The sequence below is a fragment of the Bombina bombina genome, chromosome 2 (assembly GCF_027579735.1).
Source record: "Bombina bombina isolate aBomBom1 chromosome 2, aBomBom1.pri, whole genome shotgun sequence".
In the NCBI taxonomy this organism is placed as follows: Eukaryota; Metazoa; Chordata; class Amphibia; order Anura; family Bombinatoridae; genus Bombina; species Bombina bombina.
The window spans coordinates 761,152,620-761,172,415 of NC_069500.1; the positions used below are offsets into that span (position 1 = coordinate 761,152,620).

The following is a 19,796-nucleotide window of genomic DNA, read 5'->3' on the forward strand; positions in this document are numbered from 1 at the left end:
ACCTATACCGACAACACTTGTAATAGCTGCGGTGCTGTTTTAACGCTGAAAATGCCATATTTTCAGCGTTACAAGTTTTGCGTTGCGGCTTGTAACGCTGAAAATATGGCAAAACTTGTAATCTAGGTGAAAGCCAGGTATCCTCCTACTATATTAAAGTAATAAAGTGCATTGCTTCATTGTTCTTATAACTTGAAAAAAACAACCTCCAATACACAGTGTAATTATAAATATGTACATAAATATATGCTGAGTAAATAGACCACTTTAAAAAGACTGGTTCAAGATAGAAGCACTTCCTTTACACTAAGAATAAAGGCCAACTGATACAAATTTAAGATGATTAGCACATTTTATTATAACGTTTTATGTATTTACATAGATTGCTCTAACAGGGGAGGAGACAAATATACATACCCAAATTATATAAACAAGTACATTTTTTATATTCTTACAAAAACATACATAGAAGTTGGCAAATTAGAGGGAAATGTGACTCACTCCCTGGAAAGAGGACAATCTCTTTTCATCTTATGGTTTTGGTTATCACAAATAGCAGTTTTCTAGCCTGTTAGACTTCAGTTTGAGTGTAATAAATGTGTAGGGGCTGCAGAACTGTACCTCTACCAAAGAGACCCCTTGAAAAAAATGGAGAATCTCCTCTGTCAAATGAGAGATTAAATCATGCTCTAGAGCAGTGATGGCTAACCTTGGCACTCCTGATATTTCAGAACTACATTTCCCATAATGCTCAACTAGACTGCAGAGTGCCTAGGCTGAAAGGGAAATGTAGTTCCAAAACATCTGGGGTGCCAAGGTTAGCCACTGTCCTAGAGGGTCATGTGATTAATATGAATAGTGCAATCTTATAAACTATTAAAGTACATATTTGGAATAATTAATAGAATGGGGAGCTGAAACTCTTCCTCTTTAAAAATAATACCAATGCATCCATGAAACACACATTGTAAAAGAAAATAGACTTTACTTTCACAAGAGTAGAAACATAAGCCTCTAGATGTCATATGGTAAAATGGATTTGTCAAGCAAACTGCACCACTCTCTGTAAACATAATTAAGACTTCTTAAAATAAATGGGTCACATGACCCTCTTGAATCTAAGGGAAAATGTAATACAATTATTAAAAATAATCTATTAATAATAATATTTTTTTAATTGGATACTCAACCATTGTAAAGTGTGCAAGGGTGGGGAAGATCAGACCCATTTTGTACAGGTTGTATATTGTATGGTAAGTGTGGAATTATATGCTGTATTGTACAATGTGTGTCTATCAAGCAGACACCCTGCTATGCAGTATGTATGTGTATATCCCACATATATTGTGTAGTGTGTCCTGGGAAATCCAAACCAGCTGTATTGTAGAGTATGGGGAATAGAACATATATTTTATCAAAGCTAGATGATATGTAGGGCTAAATCTATGTGTAGAAAATACAGTGATGTAAGCTGTAATTACATTATTATACTGATTTACACTATAGAGGGGCTACTGGGCAGTTTTGCAATATCTCTTCTCATCCCCACGTCTCACAGTGATGTTTCTCCCCCTGTATCTCTGACAGCACACTGACCCTGCAGTCTCAGGATGGTCTGCATGAGGTTATGTAGCTGTTGTTGCTGACGCTGTGACATCAGACTGCCCTGTGACTCAAGTCTGCGCTGCTGCTCCTGGTACTTCTTCTTAGCATTCTGATATGTAATGAAGAGTTTCCTGCAAAACCAACCAACATTTAATAAAAGCATATCTAATACACCTTAATAATCAATAATAATTTACATTTCCTATGGCAGGTGACATCTGGGCACTTTCAAATACATTAGGTTTCTAACCTCTTATCTCCTAATACCCAGCCATCAAAACACTCAGCTATCAGATCATCAGTATTTCAATGCACAAATACTGTATGGAAGGTTGGGTGATATATTTTTTTTTTTACAACTTTTGTCAGTCATTTTATTCCACTAAAAGAGCTAGATTAGTAAAACCAGTTTAATATATAATACTGTATATACAATAAGGCAGGGTTATAACCACTTCAACTCTATAACAAACAGGTTTTTCACAGACCTTTTCATAAGTAAAATTTACAAAATGGCTGATAAACTCAATACCAATGGCCTAGTGTGTTTGAATTTTAATAAGGCATGCATAACATTTAAATATTTCATATCATGCTAAGTAATTTTATAAATGTTGTTGTAAAAGGTTAACACTTTGTAATCGTAAATTAACACACGTTAAAAATATATATCGGGGGGGGGCAGAGCCAGCGCTCAAGTGAGATGGCTGCACGTTTGTGAGCTCTGTGCTCCCTTTAGGACATAACAGCTTCTAAAACACCGGATAATAGACCGATGTCCACTAATAGAGGAGAATTTCACTGGCCAAGCTTCCTAGGCACCATCAATAGCCTCTTTGATGGTGGATTAAGTTCTCCACATACCCACACGGAGACACCATGCGGCTGGGCCGCAACTGACTACGGCAACTAATCACCTCGTGGGTGAACGCACATCGAAGCCCGCAGAATCGATACAGCCTGAATAGAGGATCAGCAGGGCTGTGGCCGGATAGTTATGTGACATGGAACAGAGGTAATACAGTGAACATGCACGCATGGGAATCCACAATACTAACGGAGGACACTAAAAACAAAAACTGAGCAGCCATCTTCCCCTGCTATTTAAGCAGTGCCAGTGTCTCACATGAAGTTAGATTAGCTATGCAGCACATTTAGATTACTGACCCCAAATAGATAGAGCTGACCAATGATCACTGTATGGTGATAAGATCCGGAGCTGTAGGAGTTGAGGAAAATGTGACTACATAAACCGGTCACACAGCACAACATGCTTTGAATAAATATTACAGCCTATATATAAAGGTTCCTTTCCCTCTTTGCTCACTAGAAGTCATTCTTAAATAGCTTGCCTCTATATGCTGCTATACACTCAGAGTGGCAAGGAGAAGAGGATATAAAATACACGTGAAGAGCAATAGGAACTTTTTCTGGGTCAATTTGAGCAGGCTGCAAATTGTTTTTTATAGACATGTGCAATTCCTTTCGGATCGATTCGGAAAATTCGGCAAATTCGAAGATTCGGATCGATCCCAATTTCCGAATTAAAATACTGTGGAATTTACCGAATAAATCCGAATTAGTTCGGATTTATTCGGTAAATTCGGATGGCCATGGATTACACTAGTATTGTACAGTATATTAGGTTATATCACTCTGCTATGGGTTACACCAAATATACAGTACATAATACTAGTCTAATACACTGCACACATACCAAAATTCCAAATTTCCAAACCGAATCCAGCCGAATTTTTTTGAATCCGAATGAATCCGAAACGAATCCGAAACGAATTCTTTCGAAGTTTTCCAAATTTGAATCGATCATAAACGAAATTCGAAAAACTCTGAATCGATCCGAACCGAACCAAAACGAATTTTGCAATCATGCACATATCTAGTTTTTTTATGAGAACAGGGTCTAATAACACATTTAACCCACATGAAAGAAGTGGGTGGCAAAATCATACACCGGCCTGTACCCTCTGCAGCCCTGCTCACTTTCTGAGCATACTCAAATAGCCAAGATTTATATATCAAGTTGCAAGTCTGGTGCAAAATAAAGACATTACAAAATCCAGGGAATATATATTAGAGACTCTGCCGCCATTATGTCTCCTAAGAAAGGGAACAAGTCTAATAAATCAGCCAAAAAACAGGGGACATCAACGCCTTCAGTCAATAATTTATTTAAAAGCTTGGAGATACCAACTGAAACCATACCTAAATCTACCAACATTTGCTCAAGGGCTTCATCTGGGTCTTCCGATTCTGAGGAAGAGAGGCCTGATTCAGCAATCTCTGTCCCCAGGGCCCTCTTGGACTCTCTGCCGTCCAAAAAAGATTTCACCACTCTGATAAGCCAGGTCAAACAATGTATACGAGAGGAAATTGCAGAAATTAAAAAAGAATTGTCAGATGTTGGACAAAGAGTGGAAAAACTCGAAGAAACCTCCGATCTCACTTGTTCTAATATATCCTTTCTGCGCTCTAAAATCACCCAGCAAGATGAGACGCTGCTGTACATGGAAAATAAAGTGAACGACTTGGAGAATAGGAGCCGCCGCAGTAATATTAGGATCAGGGGAGTCCCAGAAACAATTGCCCCAGCAGATCTGGAACAATACTTGCAGAACCTTTTCACCAACCTGATGGAAACAGGAGATGATGCCACTATAGCTATGGACAGATTCCAAAGAGCCTTGCGGACAAAACCCCTAGGAGACCAACCACAGAGAGACATTATAGTTAACATCTCCAATTATAACATGAAGGAGGAAATAATGAGAAGGGCTATGCAGAGGTATTCAATAAAATTTCACTCAGACTCTATCCAGTTATATGAAGATCTGACCCCCTGAACTCTGCAAAAGAGGAGAGAGCTCGCCTTTCACCACAAAGCTGTGTCAACTCAAGATTCCTTACAGATGGGGGCACCCATTTAATCTACAAATTGTGTGGAAGGGCAGAAGGCTAATCTGCAACTCGCAAGAGGATGTTGCTCGGATCTGGAGATTGTTCATCCTGATATGCAAGGGAATACCCGTCAAAATAAAGCTGGAGAGGCGTGCCCCGTCCCACCCTTGCCTCAGAGATCGGAATGGAAGAAAGCTCATTCTAGACCCTCCTTAAGGGGAACTTTGAGAGAGGGTGACCGGGACTCTGGGAGTCGGTAATTGACCCAAGAGGGTAATCAGTGAATTGCAATGCTTGTTTCATGTGTTTACTATGTTAATGCCTTCTTTTACAGGTTGTCCTCCAGAAATGTCTCATCTAAGCATTTTAATGTTTTACTGTAACTGTTGTTGTAAAGGCTTGATGTGCTGTGCTTTCATGGATGAAAGAAGGTTAGATAGCAAGTTGCCAGTTCCAATGGAAAAGTAATTACATGGGTGTATTAATACTTAACAAATAGGCGTGATACACCTTTAATAATAAAAAAAAGGCCCTTGTATGTTCTCCTTACTGTGAGAATCCCTACTATTTGTAATACAGGGTACACCCGTTGTGTACTGTTACTGTTAGTTTTTGTTAATAGTTTGTTTTTTTATTTTTTCTATTGTATTTGAGCTAATCTCCCAAGGTTTTTCAGGTTTCATTTGAATAAGATCTACACTATGAAAGATGTTATCGTAGTAGCACAATTCAGATCTCTTATCCATTCTAAAATTTAAGAAATGGCAAATACAAATATGCAAAACATTCATATTATAACACAGAATGTCAAAGGGTTTAATTGTCCTAGCAAAAGGGCTATGGCCTTACAAGACCTATGGAAACGGGGAGGGAAAATATTGTTACTACAGGAGACACATTTCAAAGCGAACAGACTCCCCAAATATTTTTCTGCCCATTATCCGCAACACTATCACACTACAAATATAAATAAAAAAACAAATGGGGTCAGTATCTTGATCCATAAGTCTATATCATTTAAGCTCCAACAAATAGACAAGGATAAAGAGGGGAGATTTTTAGGTGTAACTGGTATTTTGTTCGGCAAACCTGTTACTATAATTAACTTGTATGCTCCCAACATAGGCCAGGATCGCTTTTTCTCTTCTATCACCCTCAAAGTTATTGATCTACATAAAGGCCCCCTTATGTTAGCGGGAGATCTAAACATCCCCTTGAATCCAGAGTGGGATAGTTCTAACCCATCAATTAAGACCCATCAAAGATCTCTCCTTTCTATATGGAAGGATATTAAATCCATGACACTCCATGATGCATGGAGATACACTCATCCCCACACAAAGGATTACACCTTCTTCTCTAATCCACAAAAAAGTCATTCTAGAATTGATTACATAATGATTGACCATATCGCATTATCACTCGTTAGACAGATAAATATTAAACATACATCGTGGTCAAATCACTATTTAGTAGAATGTATTATCAATTGGCCTTCTATCCCAATCAAGCCCTTTTCTTAGAGACTAGACAATTCCATGTTGTCTGATCCATTGATCTTAGAAAAAGTAACCGAACAATTAGACATGTACCTGACCATAAACAACATACCGGAATCCAAGCCCACTATAATTTGGGAGGCTCATAAGGCTTTAATATGTTAGGGAATTTATTAAATTAAAAGCCCAAAACCATAAAAAATCGTTAAAAGAATATACTAAGGCCTAGATTTGGAGTTTGGCGGTAGATGGGCTGTTAACGCTACGCAGGCTTTTTTCTGGCCGCACAATAAATTTAACTCTGGTATCGAGAGTTCAAAAAAATGCTGCGTTAGGCTCCAAAAAAGGAGCGTAGAGCATTTTTACCGCAAATGCAACTCTCGATACCAGAGTTGCTTACGGACGCGGCCAGCCTCAAAAACGTGCTCGTGCACGATTCTCCCATAGGAAACAATGGGGCTGTTTGAGCTGAAAAAAAACCTAACACCTGCAAAAAAGCAGCGTTCAGCTCCTAACGCAGCCCCATTGTTTCCTATGGGGAAACACTTCCTACGTCTGCACCTAACACTCTAACATGTACCCCGAGTCTAAACACCCCTAACCTTACACTTATTAACCCCTAATCTGCCGCCCCCGCTATCGCTGACCCCTGCATTATATTATTAACCCCTAATCTTCCGTTCCGTAAACCGCCGCAACTTACAATATCCCTATGTACCCCTAATCTGCTGCCCCTAACACCGCCGACCCCTGTATTATATTTATTAACCCCTAACCTGCCCCCCACAACGTCGCCGCCAGCTACTTACAATAATTAACCCCTAATCTGCCGAGCGGACCTGAGCGCTACTATAATAAAGTTATTAACCCCTAATCCGCCTCACTAACCCTATCATAAATAGTATTAACCCCTAATCTGCCCTCCCTAACATCGCCGACACCTAACTTCAATTATTAACCCCTAATCTGACGACCGGAGCTCATCGCTACTATAATAAATGGATTAACCCCTAAAGCTAAGTCTAACCCTAACACTAACACCCCCCTAACTTAAATATAATTTAAATCTAACGAAATTAATTAACTCTTATTAAATAAATTATTCCTATTTAAAGCTAAATACTTACCTGTAAAATACATCCTAATATAGCTACAATATAAATTATAATTATATTATAGCTATTTTAGGATTAATATTTATTTTACAGGTAACTTTGTAATTATTTTAACCAGGTACAATAGCTATTAAATAGTTAAGAACTATTTAATAGTTACCTAGTTAAAATAATAACAAAATGACCTGTAAAATAAATCCTAAGTTCCGATCAGCCAATAGAATGCGAGCTCAATCTGATTGGCTGATTGGATCAGCCAATAGGATTGAACTTGATTCTGATTGGCTGATTCCATCAGCCAATCAGAATATTCCTACCTTAATTCCGATTGGCTGATAGAATCCTATCAGCCAATCGGAATTCGAGGGACGCCATCTTGGATGACGTCCCTTAAAGGAACCGTCATTCGTCGGGAGACGCCGGAAGAAGAGGATGGATCCGCGTCGGCTGCTTCAAGATGGACCCGCTCCGCACCGGATGGAAGAAGATCGAAGATGCCGCTTGGAGAAGATGTTTGCCGGTCCGGATGTCCTCTTCTTGCCGGATAGGAGGAAGACTTTGGAGCCTCTTCTGGACCTCTTCAGCACCGGATGCCAGGACGGATCGGTGAACCTGGTATGGTGAAGACAAGGTAGGAAGATCTTCATGGGCTTAGTGTTAGGTTTATTTAAGGGGGGTTTGGGTTAGATTAGGGGTATGTGGGTGGTGGGTTGTAATGTTGGGGGGGGGGTATTGTATGTTTTTTTTTACAGGCAAAAGAGCTGATTTTCTTGGGGCATGCCCCGCAAAGGGCCCTGTTCAGGGCTGGTAAGGTAAAAGAGCTTTTAACTCTATTAATTTAGAATAGGGTAGGGCATTTTTTTATTTTGGGGGTCTTTGTTATTTTATTAGGGGGCTTAGAGTAGGTGTAATTAGTTTAAAATTGTTGTAATATTTTTCTTATGTTTGTAAATATTTTTTTATTTTTTGTAACTTAGTTCTTTTTTATTTTTTGTACTTTAGTTAGTTTATGTAATTGTAGTTATTTGTAGCAATTGTATTTAATTTATTTATTGATAGTGTAGTGTTAGGTTAATTGTAGGTAATTGTAGGTAGTTTATTTAATTAATTTATTGATAGGGTAGTGTTAGGTTTAATTATAACTTAGGTTAGGATTTATTTTACAGGTAATTTTGTTATTATTTTAACTAGGTAACTATTAAATAGTTCTTAACTATTTAATAGCTATTGTACTTGGTTAAAATAATTACAAAGTTACCTGTAAAATAAATATTAATCCTAAAATAGCTATAATATAATTATAATTTATATTGTAGCTATATTAGGATGTATTTTACAGGTAAGTATTTAGCTTTAAATAGGAATAATTTATTTAATAAGAGTTAATTAATTTCGTTAGATTTAAATTATATTTAAGTTAGGGGGGTGTTAGTGTTAGGGTTAGACTTAGCTTAAGGGGTTAATACATTTATTAGAATAGCGGCGAGATTCGGTCGTCAGATTAGGGGTTAATAATTGAAGTTAGGTGTCGGTGATGTTAGGGAGGGCAGATTAGGGGTTAATACTATTTATGATAGGGTTAGTGAGGCAGATTAGGGGTTAATAACTTTATTATAGTAGCGGTGAGGTCCGGTCGGCAGATTAGGGGTTAATAAGTGTAGGCAGTTGTCGGCGACGTTGAGGGGAGCAGATTAGGGGTTAATAAATATAATATAGGGGTCGGCGGTGTTAGGGGCAGCAGATTAGGGGTACATAAGGATAACGTAGGTGGCGGCGCTTTGCGGTCGGCAGATTAGGGGTTAAAAAAATTTAATCGAGTTGCGGCGATGTGGGGGGACCTCGGTTTAGGGGTACATAGGTAGTTTATGGGTGTTAGTGTACTTTAGAGTACAGTAGTTAAGAGCTTTAGAAACCGGCGTTAGCCCAGAAAGCTCTTAACTCCTGCTTTTTTCCTGCGGCTGGAGTTTTGTCGTTAGAATTCTAACGCTCACTTCAGAAACGACTCTAAATACCGGCGTTAGAAAGATCCCATTGAAAATATAGGATACGCAATTGACGTAAGGGGATCTGCGGTATGGAAAAGTCGCGGCTGAAAAGTGAGCGTTAGACCCTTTCCTGACTGACTCCAAATACCGGCGGTAGCCTAAAACCAGCGTTAGGAGCCTCTAACGCTGGTTTTCACGGCTACCGCCGAACTCTAAATCTAGGCCTAAGTTAGCTCAGGAAGTTTCTGAAGCAGACTATCAGCTGAAACTGAATCCCTCTGACCAAAACCTAATCAATACCTTAACAGAAAAAAGAAACAATTTAAATAAAAATCTCCAGATAGCATCACAAAGAAACCAATTATTCTTAAATAAAAAATACTAGGGAGAAGGGAATAAGACGGGCAAAATGTTGGCTAGAGCATTGAAAAAACGACAATTAAGATCATATGTCCATTCCCTTATTTCAGACCGAGGGGCTACAATAGAGGATACTTTAAATATAGGTAAACACTTCCAATCCTTTTATCACACATTATATAACTTGTTCCCTAGAAGATCCTCAGACGTACATAAAATAGCATGCAATAAATACCTAGATAGCATAACCCTTCCTAAACTAGAAGCCAAGGAGATTAGACTTATGGAATCCCCAATCACAGGCAAAGAAATACTAGAGGCTATAAAAGAAATGAAGCCTGATAAAGCCCCAGGCCCTGATGGCTTTTTGTCATGTTACTATAAAACCTTTCATGCCCAACTGGTGCCGCATCTGCTTACTCTGTTTAATTATCTCTCTGACTCTAGCGTCTTCCTAGACATCATGATGCAGGCACACATAACAGTGCTTCCCAAACCGGGTAAAAAAACAGAGACCCCAGCAAATTTTAGGCCTATCTCTTTATAAAATGTCGATCTTAAATTATATGCTAAAGTATTAGCAAACAGAATAAATATGTTTCTACCAAGTCTGGTTCACACCGATCAGGTTGGCTTTGTTCCCCAGAGAGAGGCCAAAGATAATATTGGCAAGGTACTAAATTTAATGGAATATATAAAGCATTTAAACATAACCTCCATATATGGGGAAAGAGTTTTTTGTAGATAATATTTTTTAGGTGTATATCAATATGTGTTTCTTATCAATTGTATCTTATAAATGAGTTATTTTTAACAATATAAATGTTTTAAAATATGTTACAATTTAACATCCATAGAGAATTTGTATGAATGAAATATCGGCTTTACCGCAACAGGCTCAGATATCAGGAAATCATGAGTAATATGACACTAACCAATGAGAGGTAAACCCGGTAAATTTAAAGCACAGACTAACAGCTGACTAACATACAAAGCCCGTTGAGAAAGTTCACCCGAGAGTGAATGAAACGCGTTCGGGAGGAGAGTTAACCAGCCTTAAGGAGGACATTTAAACATTACCGGTGAAATTATATTAATAATACCAGACAAGCTGAGCCACTGAACTGGTGAGATAAAGACCGGAGAGCGGACATATAGCTCTTGTTGTAAAGACTGGATACTACGGCATTAGCTGGAAGTGGAGAACAGCTTTAATTATTACGTGCATATCATTTGCACTTATCTTGTAAGTGTGTATTTTTATGGCTTTACTTTTATATTAATAAAGAAAGATACGGTGATTCTCGGATGCTCTTGTGTTTTTCTTGTTATAACCTCCATATACCTATCAACAGACGCTGAAAAAGCATTTGATCAGCTAGATTGGACCTTTTTGCAATCCACCCTTCAAAGATTCGGATTCCCCATAAAATCTATACAACAAATTATGGCACTATATTCTAACCTGTCGGCCCAGGTCAGGGTAAATGGAGCTCTCTCTGATAGCTTTGAAATTCACAACGGGACAAGACAGGGATGCCCTCTATCCCCCATTTTATTTGTACTCTCTCTTGAACCCCTAGTGATAAAAATCCGTAACAACCCTAATATACAGGGAATTACAATACAAGACCAAATATACAAATTGGCTATATTTGCCGACGATATCCTCCCGCACGTTCAACATGAGCTGGAATTATATGGTGCTGTATCCAACTTTTTGGTAAACACTAGTAAATCAGCGTTATACCCAATTAACCTACCAAATAGTGACCTCACGAGTAGCAAGCAACAATACCCTTTCAAGGTCCAAATAAAAGCCCTGAAGTACTTGGGAATATTTCTGACGGCTAAGACGGAAGACCTACGTAAGTTAAACTTTGGAACCCTACTAGAGGAGTTCACATACCTGTCCTCCTCCTGGCTCCCTAAAAATATTTCTTGGCTGGGGAGGATTGCTGCGGCTAAAATGACGCTGTTACCAAAAGCCTTGTATGTTATGCAAGCCCTCCCAATCCCAGGAGCCAGTGTAGATCTCCGCAAATTACAAGCAATAATAGACACATACATTTGGCATCGCCGGCCCCCAAGACTAGGAAAATCCACACTATATATAAAGAGGGAGGAAGGAGGGTTGGGAGTTCCTAACCTTCATTTATACAAACTGGCAATATCCTTGAACAGAATAATAGATTGGTGTAGGCAGGGCGATGACTCTTATAAAAGGAATGTACACCTAGAATCACAACTATTAGGAGCCCCCCAGATAGGAGGCATATGCTGGGCTCCACAAAAACCTATTCTGGAAACAATCTCAAAATACCCGATCATTAGGGAAACATGGTCAGATTGGATAATGATTCGTAATAAACGACACATTATTTCAACATCTTACTCACCATTAACAATACTTAACCCTAATAAAGAGTTCCCAGCGGGGAAAAGTGGAGAGAAGTTTGCTGCTGGGGAAGTGATATCAATACTGAAACATATACCGATACACTCATTATTAGATGATGGACATTTGGCTCAGAGATCGGTGTTGATAGAAAGGGGCATATACCAATTCAAATCATGGTTAGATTACCACCAGGTCTGACATTTTCTTCTTACACACAAATCAAAAAATTATATGTTAAGACGCCCCACTGTATTTGAAACATGCTGCCTATCAGAAATCCCTCCTAAAAAAGTAATATCCTTAACGTATAGGGACCTTCTGCAATACCAATACCCAAATAAACCTAATTATACACTTCAATGGGAAAAAGACATGAATAGAACCATATCACATAAGCAATGGTCGGGGTGGTTCAAGGCGACAGCCAAATCTGAACACTCTGCCACGGTATTAGAAACTAATACAAAGCTTATCACTAGGTGGTATCTAACCCCTAGCAAATTAAAACACATGTTTGTAAGTGCTAGTGACAGATGTTGGAGGGGATGCGGGCAAAGGGGCACTATGTACCATATCTGGTGGAGCTGTGAGGTTTTACGTCCCTTTTGGACTCAAATACATGAACAAGCGTGTAAAGTCATCGGTGTACAATTGGACCTATCTCCTGAGAGGATATTGTTTAATGCAATATCGGATATCCCATGTAAAATCAGGAAAAATGTATACCAGGTCTTAATAAACACCGCTAAACATTTGATCACCGCTTATTGGAAACAACTTCGGGTACCTTCCCTCTCCAATTGGATTACGCTAGCTCAGAACACCTTAGTCTTGGAGAGACTTCACTATGTTAAAGTTGGGCAAATGAGCCTCTACCAAGATATGATGTTTTTGTGGGAGCAATATCATTGTGCTTTATAAGATAGAATTGGTGTGGGATAACTAATGTTCAGGAAATTAAAGCTGGGGGCGGGAGGGTGGATTGTGATATAGGCACAGATGCTTTGCTGGAAATTGAGATTTATATACATCTTGAACCTGGTGTAGATTGTTTACACAGCTTGGGATGTTTTGTGCTATGCTTATCATCCCCTTTATTTCTCCCTACCCATATCCTTTTACCCCCTTTCCCATTATTTTTTCTGTCCAAGTTAAACGCACATCTCAATGCAGAGGGGGTTGGACCTTAACCACCATTTAGGCCAGCGGTTCCCAACCTGGGGTACGTGTACCCCTGGGGGTACTTGGCAGGCCGGTTGGGGGTACACAAAAATATTGTTGGTAATGGCGGAAGATGCGGGGGGAGGGTCGGGGGGGCATTCTCAATGGGTCATCAACTAATAAGCATCGTGGAACTGTGGAAGGAAGGAGCATTTAGCCGGAAAGTGACAAATGAAGTCCTGGCCTGGCATATAGGCAGATGGGAGCCCCTGCACCTGAAATATGTGGACCGGGTGTGGATGACTCCAGTCCACATATTAATGATCACCCTGTGTCACCAGACAGCTTAGCCTCCTGCTCCACCCACCTCTGTCCCATGCACACAATTTTGACTGCAAGTGCTCAAATAAAAGCGGCACTGCAGCAGCATAGCTACGTGGACACGTGTGATAGAGCCGTTGAGATTGCAAGTCACACAGACGAGGCAGGTCTGCATCCCCAAATAAGTTATAGTCAGTGCTGGTAAGTAAAGTACTGCTTCTAGTGCTTGCTTGATTCAGATTGATTCAGACTTCCAACTAAAAACGTTCATAGTGGCTGGGTGGTTAATATCGATCTGATCTCACAAATTTAAATATTTATTATTAAAATCATTACTCCCCCCCAGGGCCTTGTTTAGGAGCAACCAGGCAGCTGCCAGGGGCACCTGCCACACAGCAGGACTCCTGAGAATAAGATATGAGCTTCAATCCTGTTGATACATGTACAGTCGTATGCAATTCAAGAATAGCTTACCTCCCCTATAAAAAAGTGCTTCCTTTATTTTGAGGGATGGGTGGGGGTAATGAAGAGAGGGGGTACTCATAAATGAAAAGCCTAATCAAGAGGTACAGGAGAGAAAAAAGGTTGGGAACCGCTGATTTAGGCTATCATATGGACACCAGCCGAGAGATGATGTAAACGTTTATCCCCTTTATAAGAGACATTCCAATACACATCACAGTAGGACGAAAATCCCATATTTGATGTTTTCTTCTTTATGTACCCTAAATTTGGTAAAATATTCTTGGTTGAATGCCTTGTGGGTATGCTCACCTGAGGAGATGATGTAACTTGGATATATTTTGTTTGTCTTTTATTTGTTTTTTGTTTTTGGAAAATAATAATAAAAAAAATGTATGAAAAAAATATATATCAATGTGATTTTATGTACAGTATATGTGTTAAATGGGCTAAACTGGAGTTTCAAAGTGTCAAGGCTGTGAACATCTGTTTAAAAAGTATTTTCTGATAGACTGGAATACTGATGTTAACTGTTCAATACAAAGCATTAGTAAAGATAACGTAGGGCAAAGAAACTAGAACAACACAAGATAAACTCCTTTTTCTAATGTTTTGTCAATGGATTGCAAAATATCCTAATAATAGACACACATCATTATATACTCCTCATCTCTTTCTAATACACAGATATCAGAACCTGGATCTCTCACTTACTTCTAATAAACATACATTGGACAATGCACCTCTCACTTTCTTCTAATACACTGACACATACATCTCACTTCCCTCTAATACACAGACACATACATCTCACTTCCCTCTAATACACAGACACATACATCTCACTTCCCTCTAATACACAGGCACATACATCTCACTTCCCTCTAATACACAGACACATACATCTTACTTCCCTGTAATACACAGACACATACATCTCACTTCCCTCTAATACACAGAGACATATATCTCACTTCCCTGTAATACACAGACACATACATCTTACTTCCCTGTAATACACAGACACATGCATCTCACTTCCCTCTAATACACAGAGACATATATCTCACTTCCCTGTAATACACAGACACATACATCTTAATTCCCTGTAATACACAGACACATACATCTCACTTCCCTCTAATACACAGAGGCATATATCTCACTTCCCTGTAATACACAGACACATACATCTCACTTCCCTGTAATACACAGACACATACATCTCACTTCCCTGTAATACACAGACACATACATCTTACTTCCCTGTAATACACAGACAAATACATCTCACTTCCCTCTAATACACAGAGACATACATATCACTTCCCTCTAATACACAGAGACATATATCTCACTTCCCTGTAATACACAGACACATACATCTTACTTCCCTGTAATACACAGACACATACATCTCACTTCCCTCTAATACACAGACACATACATCTCACTTCCCTCTAATACACAGAGACATATATCTCACTTCCCTGTAATACACAGACACATACATATCACTTCCTTCTAATACTCAGAGACATATATCTCACTTCCCTGTAATACACAGACACATACATATCACTTCCCTCTAAGACACAGAGACATACATCTCACTTCCCTCTAATACACAGACACATACATATCACTTCCCTCTAATACACAGACACATACATCTCACTTGCCTGTAATACTCATACATTGGACAATGCACCACTCACTTTCTCCTAATACACAGACACATACAACTCACTTGCCTCTAATACACATACATCTCACTTCCCTCTAATACACAGAGACATACATCTCATTTCCCTCTAATACACAGACACATACATCTCACTTCCCTCTATTACACATACATTTGGAAAATGTACCTCTCACTTTCTTCTAATACACAATCAAAGATGTACCTTTCACTTCCTCTTAATACATAGACATTATCCTTCCTCCTAATACACAGAATATGTACCTCTCAATAGCTTCTAACACAAAGACATTGGAAGATGCACCTCTCATTTCCTCCAAATCCACAGACAACAGGACGTATAGCGCTCACTCCTATCTCAACTATCACTTATATACCTGTGTGCTTTGAAGAAATCTTTGATAATCTGTGCACATTGAATCCTTTGAGCACGGACCCTGCAAGACAGTTTGTCCAATTCTGACGTGAGACTTTCCACTCGAATTCTCATCTCATTGTTCCTGCAATTTGATTTAATTTTAAAAAATATCAAGTAAGAGCATGGAAACATATTGAAGAGCAAAATAAGATTCTGTACAGTAAATGCTAGCTTTTGCTATTTGTACAGGTAAGGTTGTAAATCATTGGAATTACTTGCTCTTTATTTTGAGTAGAAACGTTGACCCATATTATCCCATATTTCATTCTAAAGTGTAAGTTTAACTCTAACGATAAATGTACATGTCACAGACATCCTTATCTCCTTTACAGCTACCATCTGTACCTGGTTAAAATAAATACAAAGTTACCTGTAAAATAAATATTAATCCTAAAATAGCTACAATATAATTATAATTTATATTGTAGCTATATTAGGATTTATTTTACAGGTAAGTATTTAGCTTTAAATAGGAATAATTTATTTAATAAGAGTTAATTTATTTCGTTAGATAAAAACTATATTTAACTTAGGGGGGTGTTAGTGTTAGGGTTAGACTTGGCTTTAGGGGCTAATAAATTTATTAGAGTAGCGGTGAGGTCCGGTCGGCAGATTAGGGGTTAATACTTGAAGTTAGGTGTCGGTGATGTTAGGGAGGGAAGATTAGGGGTTAATACTATTTATTATAGGGTTATTGAGGCGGGAGTGTTTCGGATTAGGGGTTAATAACTTTATTATAGTAGCGGTGAGGTCCGGTCGGCAGATTAGGGGTTAATAATTGTAGGTAGGTGGCGGCGACGTTGGGGGCGGCAGATTAGGGGTTAATAAATATAATATGGGGTCGGCGGTGTTAGGGCCAGCAGATTAGGGGTACATAGGGATAACGTAGGTTGCGGCGTTGTACGGAGCAGCAGATTAGGGGTTAATAATAAAATGCAGGGGTCAGCGATAGCGGGGGCGGCAGATTAGGGGTCAATAAGTGTAAGGTTAGGGGTGTTTAGACTCGGGGTACATGTTAGGGTGTTAGGTGCGGACTTAGGAAGTGTTTCCCCATAGGAAACAATGGGGCTGCGTTAGGAGCTGAACGCTGCTTTTTTGCAGGTGTTAGGTTTTTTTTCAGCTCAAACGGCCCCATTCTTTCCTATGGGGTAATCGTGCACGGGCACGTTTTTGAAGCTGGCCGTGTCCATAAGCACCGCTGGTATTTAGAGTTGCAGTAGCGGTAAATATGCTATAAGCTCCCTTTTTGGAGCCTAACGCAGCACTTCTGTGAACTCTAAATACCAGCGGTATTTAAAAGGTGCGGGGGGAAAAAAGCATGCGTAGCTAACGCACCCCTTTGGCCACAGAACTCTAAATCTAGCCGTTAGTTTCTATTAAGCACTTTAGTTTCTAAAAAGTGATGGGCGCCACCATGTTTGAACTAGTTTTCTGTTTATTTCTGTGCAAACCTTTTTAAGATAATGCTCACAGCCTCATTTGGATAATCTCTTTTATTGGCTGTTTTCTTTATCTGTCCATGTCATCAGCAGGAAAAATAGATAAGGGGAAAAACATAAGCTCAAACATGGTGGCGCCTATTACTTTATACAGATATAGGGGATAAAATAAATAATGAAAGTATATTGCAAAGTGTTTTAACTACACATAATTAAATATTGTATATTAAAATCTCATATTGTTTAATATCCATTTAAGAAACAATTTAGCTACAAAATCCTCTTATAATGGTGAATTTTTAGAAATTTTTTTAACTTTTTTGTGATCGACCCAATTGTTATTTAAAGGGACACTAAACCCAAATTCATGAAGCTCCGAGGGGCCGATTCATGAAGCTCCGAATAGAGCTTGATGCAGCTGTTTCCACGCGAGCTTTAAGGCTCACCGGAAACAGGAGTTAAGAAGCAACGGTCTTAAGACCGCTGCTCCTTAACTCGCCCAATCGCATACGATTGGGTTGATTGACACCCCCTGCTAGTGGCCGATTGGTCGCGAATCTGCAGGGGGCAGCAAAGAACTGCTTGTGCAATGATAAATGCAGACAGTGTATGCTATCGGCATTTATCGATGTGCAGCATTTATCGATGTCCGTCCGCACTTTCATAGATCAGCCCCATGGATTCTTTCCTTGTATTTCTTTATTTTTAAGACCACGTAAAATTTTAGTAGTTCTTAACTGAAAAGTTTATATATATATATATATATATATATATATATATATATATATATATATACACACTGTATATATGCCTCTGGGTATGTAGAATGCACACCTGTACACAGTTTTCAGAATGAGGCCCAGCTACTGATATATAGAGGGGCATACAAACCTCACTTTGTCTGTTGCGAATTTAATAAGAAAATACAACTTAGTTTACAACAGAGTTCAGCTACCTAAATCATAAGTAAAAAGACAAAAGGATTGTGTAGGGATTAAAGGGACAGTCTACTTGAAAATTGTTATTGTTTAAAAAGATAGATAATCCCTTTATTACCCATTCCCCAGTTTTGCATAACCAACACGATTATAATTATATATGTTTTACCTCTATGACTAACTTATATCTAAATCCTTGGAGAATGCCCCTTTGCTTTTTACAATCTTTAATTTAAGCCAATCAGTGCTGGTTCTTGTATAACCATTAACATTCTCCATGGGAGTGACCACAATGTTATCTATATGGTACACATGATCTAGCATTGCCTAGCAGTTGTGCAAGATTTAAAAAGCTAATAAAAAGCACTGAGATAAGCGGCAGTCTGAAGGGGCATAGAAACAGACAAACTTAACAATGTTGGTTATGCAAAGCTGGGGAATAAGCAGTAAAGACGTTATCTATATTTTTAACAATAAAAAAAATCAAGTAGACTGTCCCTTTAAGTTTTACAATCTGCAGAGCACTTAATAAGTACAAAGGAAAATCCATTGTTACCGTGTTAATGAGTCTAGCAGATGTTGTTGTTCAGGAGTCAAATCATATCTATCTCCTTCTCCTCTACCAGAGTGCTCCTTTTTGTGGTGCAAGTGCTTCTTTTATAGAAAGAGAAAAGAAAAGAAAAAAAATACTACATTATTTCCTGCCGAAAGATGGTTAAAAAATGTTTGTTTGTTTTTTTTAAATAGATTTGGTGAAACTTTTATGCACAATAAAATACAAGAGATTTAAATATGCACCATATTTGATATTATGGCCTAATTTTCATAGTTGTCGATCTTCAGGTGTAAACATTAAAAATATTGCTTCACAAAATACAGCTTCTGCTTTAGTTTTACACACAGTTTACATACTTTTCCATTACATTTTACCATCTAGCAAAAACCTCATCATGTGATAGGTTCAAAACAGGCCTTTTCTATATGTTTGCATCTATCCAATGCTATTATATATTATACTTATGAACCCCTAATCTGCTGCCCCCAACATCGCCGACACCTACATTATATTTATTAACCCCTAATCTGCCGTCCACAATGTCGCTGCAACCTACCTACATTTATTAACCCCTAATCTGCCGCCCCCAATGTCGACGCCACTATATTAAAGTTATTAACCCTAACACCCCCTAACTTAAATATAATTACAATAAATCTAAATAAAATTACTATCATTAACTAAATTATTCCTATTTAAAACTAAATACTTACCTATAAAATAAACTCTAAGCTAGCTACAATATAACTAATAGTTACATTGTAGCTAGCTTAGGATTTATATATATTTTACAGGCAACTTTGTATTTATTTTAACTAGGTACAATAGTTATTAAATAGTTATCAACTATTTAATAACTACCTAGCTAAAATAAATACAAATTTACCTGTAAAATAAAACCTAACCTAAGTTACA

General features: G+C 38.4%; 1 protein-coding gene across 1 annotated transcript in view; it reads right to left on the minus strand.

Annotated features, from left to right (window-relative positions):
• Positions 1-333: 333 nt before the first annotated feature.
• Positions 334-19,796, minus strand: part of USHBP1 (USH1 protein network component harmonin binding protein 1) — a 206,876-nt gene continuing 187,413 nt past the window's right edge. Inside the window, exons 12-14 of the mRNA XM_053702880.1 lie at positions 18,882-18,979; positions 15,908-16,030; positions 334-1,736 (exon numbers count right to left, since the gene is read on the minus strand). Coding sequence (XP_053558855.1) covers positions 1,553-1,736; positions 15,908-16,030; positions 18,882-18,979 — 405 coding nt within the window. The 3' untranslated portion in view covers positions 334-1,552. The remainder of the gene's footprint in view (positions 1,737-15,907; positions 16,031-18,881; positions 18,980-19,796) is intronic.